General features: G+C 43.5%; 1 protein-coding gene across 5 annotated transcripts in view; it reads left to right on the top strand.

Moving 5' to 3' along the window:
* LARP4B (La ribonucleoprotein domain family member 4B) overlaps nt 1–13,140 on the top strand; it is a 521,092-nt gene that overhangs the window by 269,965 nt on the left and 237,987 nt on the right. For all 5 annotated transcript variants that reach the window (XM_029588536.1, XM_029588537.1, XM_029588533.1 and 2 more), the window contains one exon: nt 11,067–11,170. In XM_029588536.1, coding sequence (XP_029444396.1) covers nt 11,067–11,170 — 104 coding nt within the window. The remainder of the gene's footprint in view (nt 1–11,066; nt 11,171–13,140) is intronic.

The following is a 13,140-nucleotide window of genomic DNA, read 5'->3' as shown; positions in this document are numbered from 1 at the left end:
GCCAAGAAATCCTTATCCTTGATGTTTGTGTTGCCATTGACACTCTGTCCTCACTTGGATTTCAGGACTCTTCTGTCTTGGTTTTCCTCATACTGCTCCCATCATAGTTTGTGTCCTCTACTGGATCTTCATCCACTGCTTTCCCAATTATCGGTATATATATGGACTCTGTCCTGAGCCCCCTTCTCTTCATATTCTTGTTCCCTTTACGTTTTGATCTCCTCCCATCCCTTTCAGTGTCATCTTTAGGCTGATGATGCTCTGTTTCAAATCTCAGCTTGCTTTTCTGTCATTGCTTTTCTAGATGTTCTGCCACCACTTTACACTTAACATAGCCAAGACAGAATATTTTACGTTTCCCTGCATACTATTTTCTCTCTTCCCCACCCCCCCTTTCTCTGTTTCTATGGATAACACTGTCATCCTCAATCTTTTCAGCCGTAATGTTGGAGTCATTTTCAATTCCTGTCTTCCCTTTATGCACTTCCACCACACTGCTAAAATATTCAATTTCTTTTTCTCTAACTAAAATCCATCCCTTCCTTTCTGAAGATACTACCTAATCTTATTCACATTCTAATCTCCTACTTACATTATTGCAACCTGTTCTTCACTAGTCTCCCAGTGAACCATCGTTCTTTGCTACAGTCTGTTCAGAATTCAGTTGCGTGACTTAAGTGCCTTGTAAAAGTCTTCACACCCTTGTTCATTTGTCTCATTCTGCTGTCTAAAAAATACAAATCAAAATGCAGTAGAATAGGAGTTTAACTGATCTCTACACTTTCATCATGAGAGAACTATTAGAGAAATATTCCAAAAATAATTAAGTATAAAAATACAAAGCCTTGATTGCATAAGTCTTCACGTACTTTGTTATAGCAAACTCAAATTAGCTCCAGTACGAGCAGGGGCGCCTTGACCTGTGAGGGCTTCAGGTATGCCCTAGTGGACCTCTATGTCCATTTATGTGGTTGATGTTGGTTGCAGTGACCTCATGCCTGCAGAACCACTATAATCTTCACCAGACCTCACAGCAGTTGGATCTCTAACAGCGGAAGCCTCCCCTGAGGCTTTCCACTCATTTTTGCCTACTTTTCCCTGTGGCGGAACCTGCTCTTTCAACTAGCCCATTCTAACATAACCACCTTCAGCATCACTTCTCACACCTCCCCCTTCCCTCCCTCACAGTAGTAAGAAACACCAGGGCTGCCTCCATTCACTAGCTCTGCTTCTCCTGGTGGGAGGCAGCCACCAGACCTCCCACTGCTGCTTTAAGGCTTCCTACTGCTTTCTTTGCTGCCCGCCCCCCCCCCCCCACCACCATCCTATGGCCACAGCAAAAAATAAAAATCCCTAGCAACGGGGCCTTGCACCCTGCCCCTTCCCCCAGACCAAAGAAAACATCCTCTGGTCAACAGGCTTCCCACCTGGGCCCTGCCTGGATCCCTCCCTAACTACCAATGTAAGTAAAACTTTGTTTTTAAAATTACTTATGTGAGTCTGTGTGCATGAGCATGTGTGAGCCTGCCTGTGTGTCAGCATGTGTGTGCATAAGAATGTGTGTGAGAATCGGCATAAGTGTTTGCATGTGAAAGTCTTGTGTGTTATGTGAGTCATCCTCTTCTAACAGGAACTCCTGCATTCCGCTCACAAGCACACTGGCCGTTCATCTACCATGGATTGGGTGGGTGGGGGTGGGGGGTTTGAGGGAGGCGACATGCATAGATTGCAGGAGATAGTGAAGTTTGAGCATCCCTATGTTAGGTACCCTAGGTATTGGGCCCACATGCCTGCCCCTTAATCTGGCCCTGAGTGAGCATGTGTAGGAGAGAGACTGTGAGCGTGTGTGTGTGTGTGTGTGTGTGTACACACCCTCCATCCTTTATCAATCCAGGATCATCTCAGGGTGACTGGAATCTAAAGTTCTCAGGTATGGAGAGCAGGGGATATTTTTTTTTTAAACCTTTAGTTATTGGGTGTTACTTGATATGTCTGCTGTTTTGAATTGTTATTGGTAGTTGGGAAATTTTTGAAACATTTTATGAGTTTTTAATTACATTCTGTTTGTCAACTTTTGAAATATTTTTTTTTAGTTTGGTTTAATTATTATGATTTTATTGTTGTATGAGGAATGATATCTGTTTTTCCGTTGTTAGGCTGCATACAAAGACATACTACTTATGGTTTCCAACAGTTTGTGTGCACATTTCTATTTTTACTTTATGGTGTTTTTATATACTTTATGGTGTTTTTATTCTGTATTTGGTGGGGATCTGCCTGTTTTCTGCATGTTATGATCTTGATGAAGTATTCTGCTAACATCTGTTTTCTGTATAGTCTGACTTGGTCTCTTCCAGATAGGAGGTGTATTAGTATTTTAGGGCCTGGTGTAATATTTGCAGTATTGCCTTTTTATAGAAGGTTGTCACTATTTGAGTGCTGGCAATTAGTAGTATTTTGGTATGGGAAGTTTAATTTATTGTAATGGTTTACTCATGGCTTTCTGAGGTTAAGCCTACACCCCACGCATGTTTCAATAGGTCTAATACCATATGGCAACGATCATCACTACTTTCCTTAGCGTTCGGGAAGGTCTATCGCAACGAGTGGGTTATGCACCTCTGCCAGCAGATGGAGATGGAGCAAATGCTGACGTCACGGCTATATAGTTCTGCTCAGACTTCAGCCCCCTAGTATTCTCCATCTCCATGCAGATAGTGGACAGGCAAGTCCCCTTCAGGGACTTGCCTGTGAGTTAAAAAAGAAAAAAAAAAAAAAAAAAAGAGAGAGAGAAGTTGGAAAGGAGAAGTCTATGTAGCACAGCTTGCCTCCTGAGGTGATACTGTGTGGTCCCTCCCTCAGCAGAGTGACTTGGTCCAATAGCCTTGACTGGTGTGGACCTAAATTCCAGTAGTGGTTGCAGGCCAAGAGAGGCTCGGCTGTGAAGGCTTTAGCCCTCTCCTCCCATAGCCGGGACCTGTTCCTGCTCTCAGCCAGGGGAGGGCTCAGGTAAATATTTTTAACTTTTGAAAAAAAAAAGTCAGCGACAGGGAGACAGCAGGAGAAGGGTCTGTTTCCTCAGCGTTCAGCTGTCCCGCTCACGTCGCTGGGGAGTTTTGTGAGGTGAGGAGAGAGAGTGCAGGCATGGTGTTTGGCTAGGTCTTGCTTCCAGGCTTCTTCCATTTTGGTGCGTGGTAGGCCATTGGGTACTTTCTTGTGCTTTTTTGCTGTAGGCTGTCTGCACGTGCTTGCGTATCCAGGTATGTGCCCATTCTTGTTTGTGCGTGCAATTGGGCATTCTTCCTTCTGGACATACATCTTGTGCGTCCAGTATAGGCGTCTGTCATGGGCATCCAGTTTGGGTGTCCAGTGGGATGAGCGGCCAAGGTGTATGACTTGGACGTATGTTTTTTTGTGCATCCATATTAGGCATGTTTGTACACGCATGTTTGTACACGCTTATAGCATGGCACCTGCAGCAAAGAAACCTAAACCATCTATTTGTGCTGCCTGCCACATCAGATCCATTCAGCCGAAGCATTCTTTAAGCCTGTCTCAGCACTGTCTGGATGCTCGGGGAGATGTGCCGCCTCCTGATTTTGCTGATGATCCATCTTTCGGACTTAGGTGAGTGGGTCTGAGAGAGACACTATAGGGGTGTCTGCTTCCCTGATTGGTCCATGGGTTGAGTCCTCAGGGGATAGTGGATTGCAGGACGTCTGATTCAGGCCTATGGAGCCTGGAATGGACCCAGCCTCCTTTTCCTGGGTGGATTTCTTCCAGGGATTGCAGACATTTCTACAGGATCTACAGGAAGATCCAGGTGCACAGAGTGCTCCTCAGTCTGTCTCCACGGTCAAGTGACATAGCACAGTGCGGTCTGACAGAGCTCGAATGCAGGTGGCTCCAGATTTGGAGTCATATAGAACTCTGCTACGTTTCTTTTAGGGATGAGTTACCGGGTCTGTTATCTCAGACCCTGAAGACCCTCTGAGTAGCTGGGCCTGACTTCTTGGGGACGCAGAAGAAGGATCCTATTTTTGTCACCCTGCGCAAGGCTTCTTGTTTCTTTCCCCTCGTGAATTCAATCCAGGAGTTGATTAATCTGGAATGGAATGCTCCGGAAGCATCCTTTAAAGATGGATGCATCTTAGCAGATTTATACCCCTTGAATCCACAGGCCAGAGAGCAGTTGAGTTTCCCTAAGGTGGATGCCTTGGTGTGTTCTGTCACAAAATGTACCACCATCCCAGTAGAGGGAGGTGCAGCTCTGAAAGATCCTCAGGATATGAGGATTGAGCTATCCTGAAGCAAGCATTTGTAGCAGTGAAATTGAATTTTCAAATTGCTTCTTGTGCCTTGGTAGCTCAGGCTACCTTGCGGCTTTGTCAAGAGTCTGGTGGCGCTGGGTCCGATTTAGGACCTATGGTAGAACCAGGGGCCACCACCTTAGCTGATCGAGGCTGTGACTTGGTACGCTCAGCCGCCAGAGTAGATGCTTCAGTTATTGCGGCCAGGCAACAGCTGTGGCTGCGCAACTGGTCCACAGATACTATTTCAAAGTCCAGCTGACTAAGCTGCCTTTCAAAAGCTCACTTTTGTTTGGCAGTATATTGGAGAAAATGTCAAGTAAATGGGGAGAGACCCAGGACCTGTGTTTGCCAGAGGACAAGAAGCCAGTTTCCTGGGCTTCTCGGGTGAGTGGCCGGGGTGGGGGGGGAAAGTGGTCTGCAAGGCTGTGAAGTTCACCTAGGGCATCTAATATCTTTGCACCAGCCCAGGCTTTACTGACACCATGTTGGAAAGCAGGATTCCACTAGAGCTGTGCTGCTTTCTGTCACTAGCTGTCCGCAGGCTTGGTTGCAGCAGTGATGCATGCAGTCTCTGCCAGGGCTTAAATTTCTTCTTTTTTTTTTTTTTTTTTTTAAAGCCCCAGAGGAAGCCAACAGTATGGATTACTTCTGGTGCCCCCCTCCCCTGCGGGAGGTAGGCAGAGCAGAGCATGGGGAACTATAAAAGCAGTATGTAGCACATAGTCAATGGGACTGCTCTGGAAGTTGGGGGGACAAGTGAGGCCTGAGAAGTGGAGGCAAGCTATAGTTACAGATGGAGTCTAGTGTGAGCCAGAAGGCAGTGCCTGAGCAGTGTTAAGACTTCTGACTTGGGTGTCTGGACTGAACTCTGAGAGGGGCAGTTGGTTGTGGAACTAGTGAGAATGGAGAATGAGGATGCTGCTGTAGACTGGGGAGGGCTGGCAGCAAGCAAGTACTTTGCATAATGATGTGGCAGTGCTGGCGTGGGGGCACTCACTGAGTGAGCACACAGCAGCACAAAAGTATATGTGTGAGCCACTGGCTGTCAGTGTGGTTTCCTTTGTTTGGCAACTGGTTCAAGAGCTGATTGGTTAGCAAGGGACTTTAAACCAGGCCAAGAATCCAGGAGTTATATAATGTAAGATTTAACCAAACTTAGGGGGGAGGAAGGGAGTGGCAACGAATTGAATGGATGAAAGGCGGTGTTGCAGCCCAGTTTTCTCACCCAAGGTCTAGAGTGTTCTCTACTTATTTAGGAATAATGTGAAATTTATGTTGGAGATATTTTGGCTAAGTTGTGCTAGGCTTCAGGTCACATAATATATCTCTTAAGGGTTGGCATAACATGCTTTTGGAGTCAGATGGGTATCTTGTAGGTTGTTTTAGAAAAATTCCCCTAGACTGATATTTTCCTACAATCCACTCCTGGGTACGAGGCCTGGAACACTCTACCCTTGGAGCTGTGCAACATTTCCAATTCAAAGGAATTTTAAAAAGTTCCTAAAGACCTACTTGTTTAGGATTACTTTTAAAGATCTTAACAAAACACTGAATCCTCCTATTGTTTTATTATAAGACATTCTTATTACATGCTATAAGAATTTACTTAGCTGTTTTTGTTTTATTGAGTTATTGTGTGTCATTTTATTATGTATGTGCTATGTAACCCATGCCAAACATTTGAGGGCGTGGGCTATAAATAATTTTTTAATTAAATAAGAGTCCATGTGTGTCTAATCACAGTAATTAAGCTGATTCCTAATACTCCTGTATCTTCCATCAGTGTTGCTACACCCATAAAACCCTTCTTCTCAGGGTCACAACATTGATTCCTTCTCCGCTTCCACAGATAATTCAATCTTCTCTTAATAACCTACATGTGCATTCATTTTGCAGCTGCTACCTTCTTATTCCCTTCACAACTGCATGTGAATTTCACTCATTGGGAAAGTTGCTTCTGTCTATGACCTTCTTCTCTACTACTAACTGCCGACTCTGCACTTTTCACCTTGGTGAGCCATAGGCTTGGAATAGACTTCCTAAGTTGGTCTGTGTTCACTGTCTGGCGTTTATTCAAATCCGGTCTAAAAGCCCACTTTTCTGAGGCTTATTTTAACCCCCGATTCTTCTGAGCACAGCTTTTTTGGTTTTAACTATTTTTATAGTAAATGAATTTCCTAAAATCCTCTTTTGTTCTTACCTAGATTGTAAGCTTTTTGGAAAAGACTTTTAATGTATATTTGTACAGCACTGCACATGTCTGGTAATATTGTAGAAGGAAGAGCTTTTCTATAAAACCCTTAGTTGTAAAATTAATTCAGGGCTTATATCATTTGAAGCTTCTCAACAGGGCAGCATCATAGGACCTGAACATAATGCAACTGATGAAAACCTCTTTTAATCTGCTGTGTCAGTCAACTAAAATATCTGACCCAGAAATTTTTTGGGGGCGGTCACTTCAGCTCACATTTGGAGCTTCAGAACCTATTAACGCATCCACTAAATTTTATCTCGATAGTGTGATGCTGAACTCGCATATTACAATGTTTCTATCCAAGGTTGTCTCAGAGTTTCACCTTACCATCAGTCTTTTCTTTTTTTATACCAAGGCAATATGCTAATAAAGTGAGTGAGCCCTTCTTGCCCTGTCACCTCTCTGGTGCAGAAAGTCCACCCAAACATTTGGGGCTTTCTTTGCCTCAGCAAGCCTTGGATTACTATTTTCTTTGAAAACTTGGTATAGTTGACTAGCAAACTGTATATCCTTTGTCAAGTAGTGGAATTGCCACTGATGGGTCTGGGTGGGCCATGGCCCACCTGCTTTGAGCTCAGGCCCATCCAATCACAGCTGCCAGACACCAGACAAGGCCTAAAGAATGGCCACTGCCAACTCCATAATTGCAGTGGCTGAAGGGAGAGAGCCCGCCAAAGTAAGGCTGCCATGGAAGCTCATCCCCGAGGTGACGAAGAATTAGTTCCTCCGAAGCAAGGCTGCCTCAGGAGTCCATTCCTGTGGTGGTGAAAAATTAGTCCCGCCGAAGCAAGGCCGCCATGGGAGCCCAAATCCATGGCGGCAAAGATGGCCCCCACTGAAGTAATGCTGCTATGGGAACCCATCCCTGTGGCAATGAAGAATTAGTCCTGCCAAAGCAAGACTGCCGCAGGACCCCATTCCCACAGCGGCATAAGAAGAAGTTTGGCAGTGAAGACCCAGTGTGTGCGTTTGAGAATGGGAACCAGAGTGAAGGTGTTTGTGTGTAAGAATGGGAGCCTGGGTATTTGTGAAAATGGGAGACAAAGTGTGTATATATGTATGTGCAAGAATTGGAGCCTGAATGTAGGTGTTTGAAAGAATGGGAGCCTGGTTGTGGGTGCTTGTGTGTGAAAACAAGGGAGCCTGAGTATTTTTTGGAGGTGGGGGTATGTATGTGTGAAAGAATGGGAGTCTGGGTGTTTTGTATTTGTGTGTGAGAATGGGAGCCTGGGTGTGTGTGTGTGTGTGTGTGTGTGTGTGTGAGCTTGTTAATGTGGTAGAATGTGTAGTAGTGAGAGCTTGGTATGTAAGAGTCTGTGAGAGAAAGCTTGAGCCTTTGTGTGTTTGTGAGAGAAAGGAAGGGCAGGAGAGAGGAAAGAGAAGAAACAGAAGTGTGACCCTGGAGAAAGAATTTGGAAACAACTGACAAGGAGAAAGTGGGAAAAGAAAGATCAGACAAAGGTAGAAAACAACATAGAGATTTTAGCAATTGGAACATGATATTTTTGGGTATGTGTATTTCTTATAATTTTGTATTTTGCTCTTTTGCGTTCCACTGTTCAGAGTCTGGTTTCTCAAGCTTTCTATTTCAGTTTTGTTTGCATGTTTCTATATCTAAATTGTAGTCCCTTATTTCTATATTAGGTAAGGGTTAGTCTGTGTTCTGCCTGAGTGTGACTGAGGTGCAGTATTGCTGCTAACCTGTAGTTGCTCTGTAGGGATTTGTAGCAGTCTGGCTTGTTCTGTCATCCTGGTAGGTGGTGTTTTAATGTTCTAGGGCCTGTAGTATTTGCATTGCTTTATTTTCATAAGGTGGTGTTTGAGTCCTGAGAGTCAATGCTATTTGATATGGTATGGCAAGGTTCTAGAAGCCTTTTTTTTCCCGCAGGGGTTTGGTACTTCATAAAATGTTTAGCAGTGGAGGAAGGAGTCTTTTTTTTTTTTTCCCATGTTGGGTTGTAATGTGAACTGTCATAGTTTTTGCTTTGCACATGTTCTTATGATTATTGTGTTTTATTGTAGTTATGATGATTGCTGCCTTTCTGGAAAAAGGATCCATGAAAGAATACATTGATATGTTTTATGGCATGATTGATTGGATCTGATGTTTGTGTTCTTTGCTTTTTACCTGATATTCTTGTATATGTATACATTGCAATAAATGTGAAATAAATTAATACAGATAAATAAGGAATTTTTAATATTGGTAAGTGCTTGAAATAGAGAAAATATTTTTAAAAGTTCTACTCATGATACATAAGGGCTGTTGCAGACTACTTAGGAACTCATTGTAAGGTGCATGCTAAGGCATTATTTATCAATAAGAATACAGCTAGTAGGATTCAGACCTGTATGCCTTAAGCCCACTCTTGTTAACCTTGGGCCCATCCAAAAAGTCAGTTCTGGCTATGTCACTGATGTCAAGGCCTAGAATATCAATTACATGGCTATCAGTGGCCCAGCTTAAGTTAACCTCTAGGACAGTAGTTCTCAACAGGTGTGTTTGGTAACACTGTGTGTCATGAGGTCCTGAGAGGCGTGCCACAGGGCCAGCAGAAGGCTGCTCTCCTATTATTCTGGGTGGGAGTTGGTTGATGTCTCCATTATTGGGCCTGACAGAGAGCTGCTCTTGTTTCCTTCTCTTTCTGGCCCAGTTGGAAGCTATTTGCTCCTTCACCCATATCAGTGTGAGACATTGCCAGCCTCTGCTCTTCTGGGCCTGAGAAAACACCAACTTTATCTTCCCTCTTTGGATCTAGAAGTGATGCTGCCATTGCTCTTTTCACCCTGTGGGGGATGAGTGGATAGGAGATGATGGATGCTGGGCAGGGTGAGATGGAGGGGAGGAAGAGGTAGTGTGGGATCTGGTGAGCAGAAAAGTGTGGGAAATGGGGTTGGACGTAGCTGGGCAAAGAGGGGAAGAGGGGAGAAAGAGGGCCAGGAGAATCAAATCAAGGAGAGATGGAGCCCAGGGAAGAAGATCTGGGGGTGGGTAGGGAATGCTGGACAGGGATGTGAGCGTGAGGGGATGATTGAAAGAGAGGAATTGGAATAAGTGAGGGATGATGGGGAGTGACAGACTGCAAGAGCCATAATATGTCAGTTTTGGGAATGTGCATTTCTTCTACATTTGTAATTTGCTTAGTGTAAGATAAAATGTATTTTTGTTTCTAGTTCTTCAATTTTGGACTGCACATAGAATGGCTTTTTGGGGTTTCTATTCCAGTTCTTGTGTCTGTAATTTGTGGTCTCTTATTCTGTATTTGGTGAAAATTAGTTCTGTGTGTGTGTGTGTGACCGAGGTAAGGTTCTTACTGACATGTAGGTATTAGTCTTATTTGTTGTGTTTTCTCAATAGAACATGCATTGGTTGTGCCCAGCTGCCTTTTCATAGGTAGGGCTATTGACATTTGAGTCCTCTGTTAGTGCTGCCATGGTTTGGCAGGATTGCTACACATGCTGGGTGGGTTTTTTTTTTTTTTTTAATAGGTTTTGTATTTTACAATGTGTCTGGTAATAGAGGGAGTTTGAGTTGCTATTATTGAGATGACACAAGAATCAGAATATCTTTTTTGAATGGGAGTTGTACAGGGAAATTCCCTAGTTCTGCTCTGCACCCTTTGTTGGCATTGAGGGGTTCTTGTGAATGCAGCACCATGATCTTCATGGGTTCAGTGCGTTCTTGCATGTGAACATCTGTCCGGTATTTCCTGACTGAGAACCACTGCTCTAGGAGATATGCAGAAATACAGTATGGACTTCAGTTTACATCACACCATTGTTTGGAAGCAGGCTCATGACATGATAGCAGATTGGGCAATTTATTCTCCAAGGTCTCCTTGAGAGTTAGAACACAACTCCATCCTCTCTCAGGCCTGTTTTGATTGTTTTCCTGTTAGGGAGTTTAAACGCACCAAAAACAGTTGGTCCAGTTGCTTACCTGTGAGATGCGTTCTTTGATGAGAACCAGTCACATGTGCTCGCTCTTCTCCCTTTTGTAGTTGAGCTCATTACAGAACCAAGGGCACACCATGGGAATGTATAAACTGATGCTTAGATAGGTCTTAAAGTCTTTGGAAAGCTCTGGAAAAATTGTGTGTCATTTGGTTGATATCGCCCATCTGTTGTATGACTGGTGAAATGCTGTATTGCAGAGCAGCTTTTACAGGTAAGAAGCTTTGTTTTATTGTATGAATGAAGTATAATAGACTAGAAATTTTAATAATACTCTGCCTAAGTAAAAATGTATCTGATATGAGCACAAAATCACAGCTGCATGTATACAAGTAAATGCAGAAAATTGAAATCACAGGTAATTGAATAACACTTTGCAGAGCGATTAAAAACATGTATGAGCTGAGCCTTGCCACCATGAACCTAATTGACATAGTACAACTTAATAACTAAATGAATGGTTTAATAGTACACTTTAATAATCAATTAATTTGATTTTTTAAATTTTTCTCTCTTCTTGAAACATTTTCTCTCCTCAATTTTAGCATTGCCTTTGGTTCAGGTTGATGAAAAAGGAGAAAAGGTCAGGCCAAATCAGAATCGCTGCATTGTGATTTTACGTGAAGTACCTGAATCTACACCCGTTGAGGTAAGCTCTGTAACAATAATTTTTCCTTATTTTATTGATTTTTTTTTGGGGGGGGGCGGGGGTTGGTACTAATGAAGCATTCTTTTTTTGGTTTTATAATTTTTCACTTTATACACAGGTTTTGCCTCAACCACTCTGCAGGCTTCCAAGACTCCTGGTGCATTTCAAACATGTCTGTCAAGCATGTTATTTTTTTGGTTGCTTCTATTCTCCCTTGAAGTTTTGTTTCCTTTCACAATTTCTTTTGATTGTGTGTGTTAGGCTATCCCCACAGCATACCCATGGACCTAAATAATAATCATACTGCATTCATAAGATGTTGTATGCTGGTGGCTATAATGTCTGTTACCAATGTGAAGTCCAGAGAGACAATGGAAATCACACTCAAGAATATTGCCTTATGCAGTCAGGTCCTGGCATGAAAATCCAAGTGGAATTAAGTCTTGGCAAGGAGTAGTAAAGGGAAAGATGTGCAGTTAGTTTGTTCTCTTATCATAAGAATCCTCAGCCATTTAGAGTCCATGAAGTGAAAATAATGCTCTTCAGTCTTTAAAAAAATATATGCATGTGCTTTGAAGAGCTTGAAGCTCTGAAATCATAATTCAAGTGATAGTTCAACATGCTGGCATTGTGCCAGTGGTGGTTCATGTCTCTGAGAGTACCAAAGTACTATGCTTTGAAGCAATTGTATTGACAAGACATTTCTATTTTTAATATTCCAACAGTCAATTAAGGTTGTTAATGGTTTCATGGAATTTAATAAACCGGCACTAAAAAGAAAGGCAGTAGTATCACTTCCCATATAATATCTATCTACTCCTGATGATTCTCTGAAATTGATCTATCAGTGGAGTCAACCAAAGTAATAGATCTCCAGTGGCAGCATCATTGTAGAGCTCCATTGGATCTAATGAAAGTTTTGTTACCTTTCTCCCACCAACTGCCACCACAGAGTGATCATATTATCAAAGACCATTGAGACCTAAAGCAGTCCTGAATGAGCCGTTTGCTTCTTGTTGACCCATCCAATAAGACCACATGGTAACCATTTTTTGGACATCAGATCTAATAACCAAGAGTCAATTTTCTCCCTCTTTTTTTTTTTTCTTTGAGAGGAAGAGAAACCCTTCCTCCCTATAAAAATATTTCTTCTGTGCTTTGGACGAGATTGTTGAACCTAGAACTTAAAATTGCTTGTACTTGCTTAAAAGGTTAGACCTTCAAAGTTTATCTCCTGCACTTCATACCACAAAATGGGGTAGATTTTAAAAGGGTTACGCGCATAACCCTTTCAAAAATCCCTGCGCGCGCCGAGCCTATTTTGCATAGACTCAGCAGCGCACGCAAGTCCCGGGGCTTTCCTGGGGGGCGTGTCATTCGGGGGCGTGGCCGTGGGCATGGTTCCGGCCCGGGGGCGTTTCGGGGGCATGGCCGAGGCCTCCGAAATCGCTCCTGGGCCGGGGAATCGCGAGGCGGCGGCCGGCCAGCGCACGCGAGTTGCACCTGCCTGGGGCAGGCGTAACTTTCGCGATAAAGGTAGGGAGGGCTGTAGATAGGGCTGGTGGGGGTGGGGTGGGTTAGGTAGGGGAAGGGCTGGGGGGGGGGGCACCGAAGGAAAGTTCCCTCCGAGGCTGCTCCAATTTCGGAGTGGCCTCGGAAGGAACAGGCAGCATGCGCAGGGCTCGGATTTTGTAAGATACGCGCGGCTACGCGCGTATCTTATAAAATCTGGCGTACTTTTGTTTGCCCGGGCGTAGTTTTATAAAATCTACCCCTATTTGTGGAGCTTTGGCAGACTAGAGAAAAATTTCCTAGATAGGAAGAAATTGTCTGTGTTTAGTAAAAGGAATCACACTTTTAAACCAAGGTATTTCTGCCTGTTGTGTGAGGAGTTCTTGTCTGACAAATAAGACACATTTCCTCATTTAAAAATTGAAAGACTGGAAAGGGTGTATCTAGTGTGGTTGAGT

This window comes from Rhinatrema bivittatum, chromosome 2 (assembly GCF_901001135.1).
Source record: "Rhinatrema bivittatum chromosome 2, aRhiBiv1.1, whole genome shotgun sequence".
NCBI lineage: Eukaryota > Metazoa > Chordata > Amphibia > Gymnophiona > Rhinatrematidae > Rhinatrema > Rhinatrema bivittatum.
This window is presented reverse-complemented; position numbering and strand designations above follow the sequence as displayed.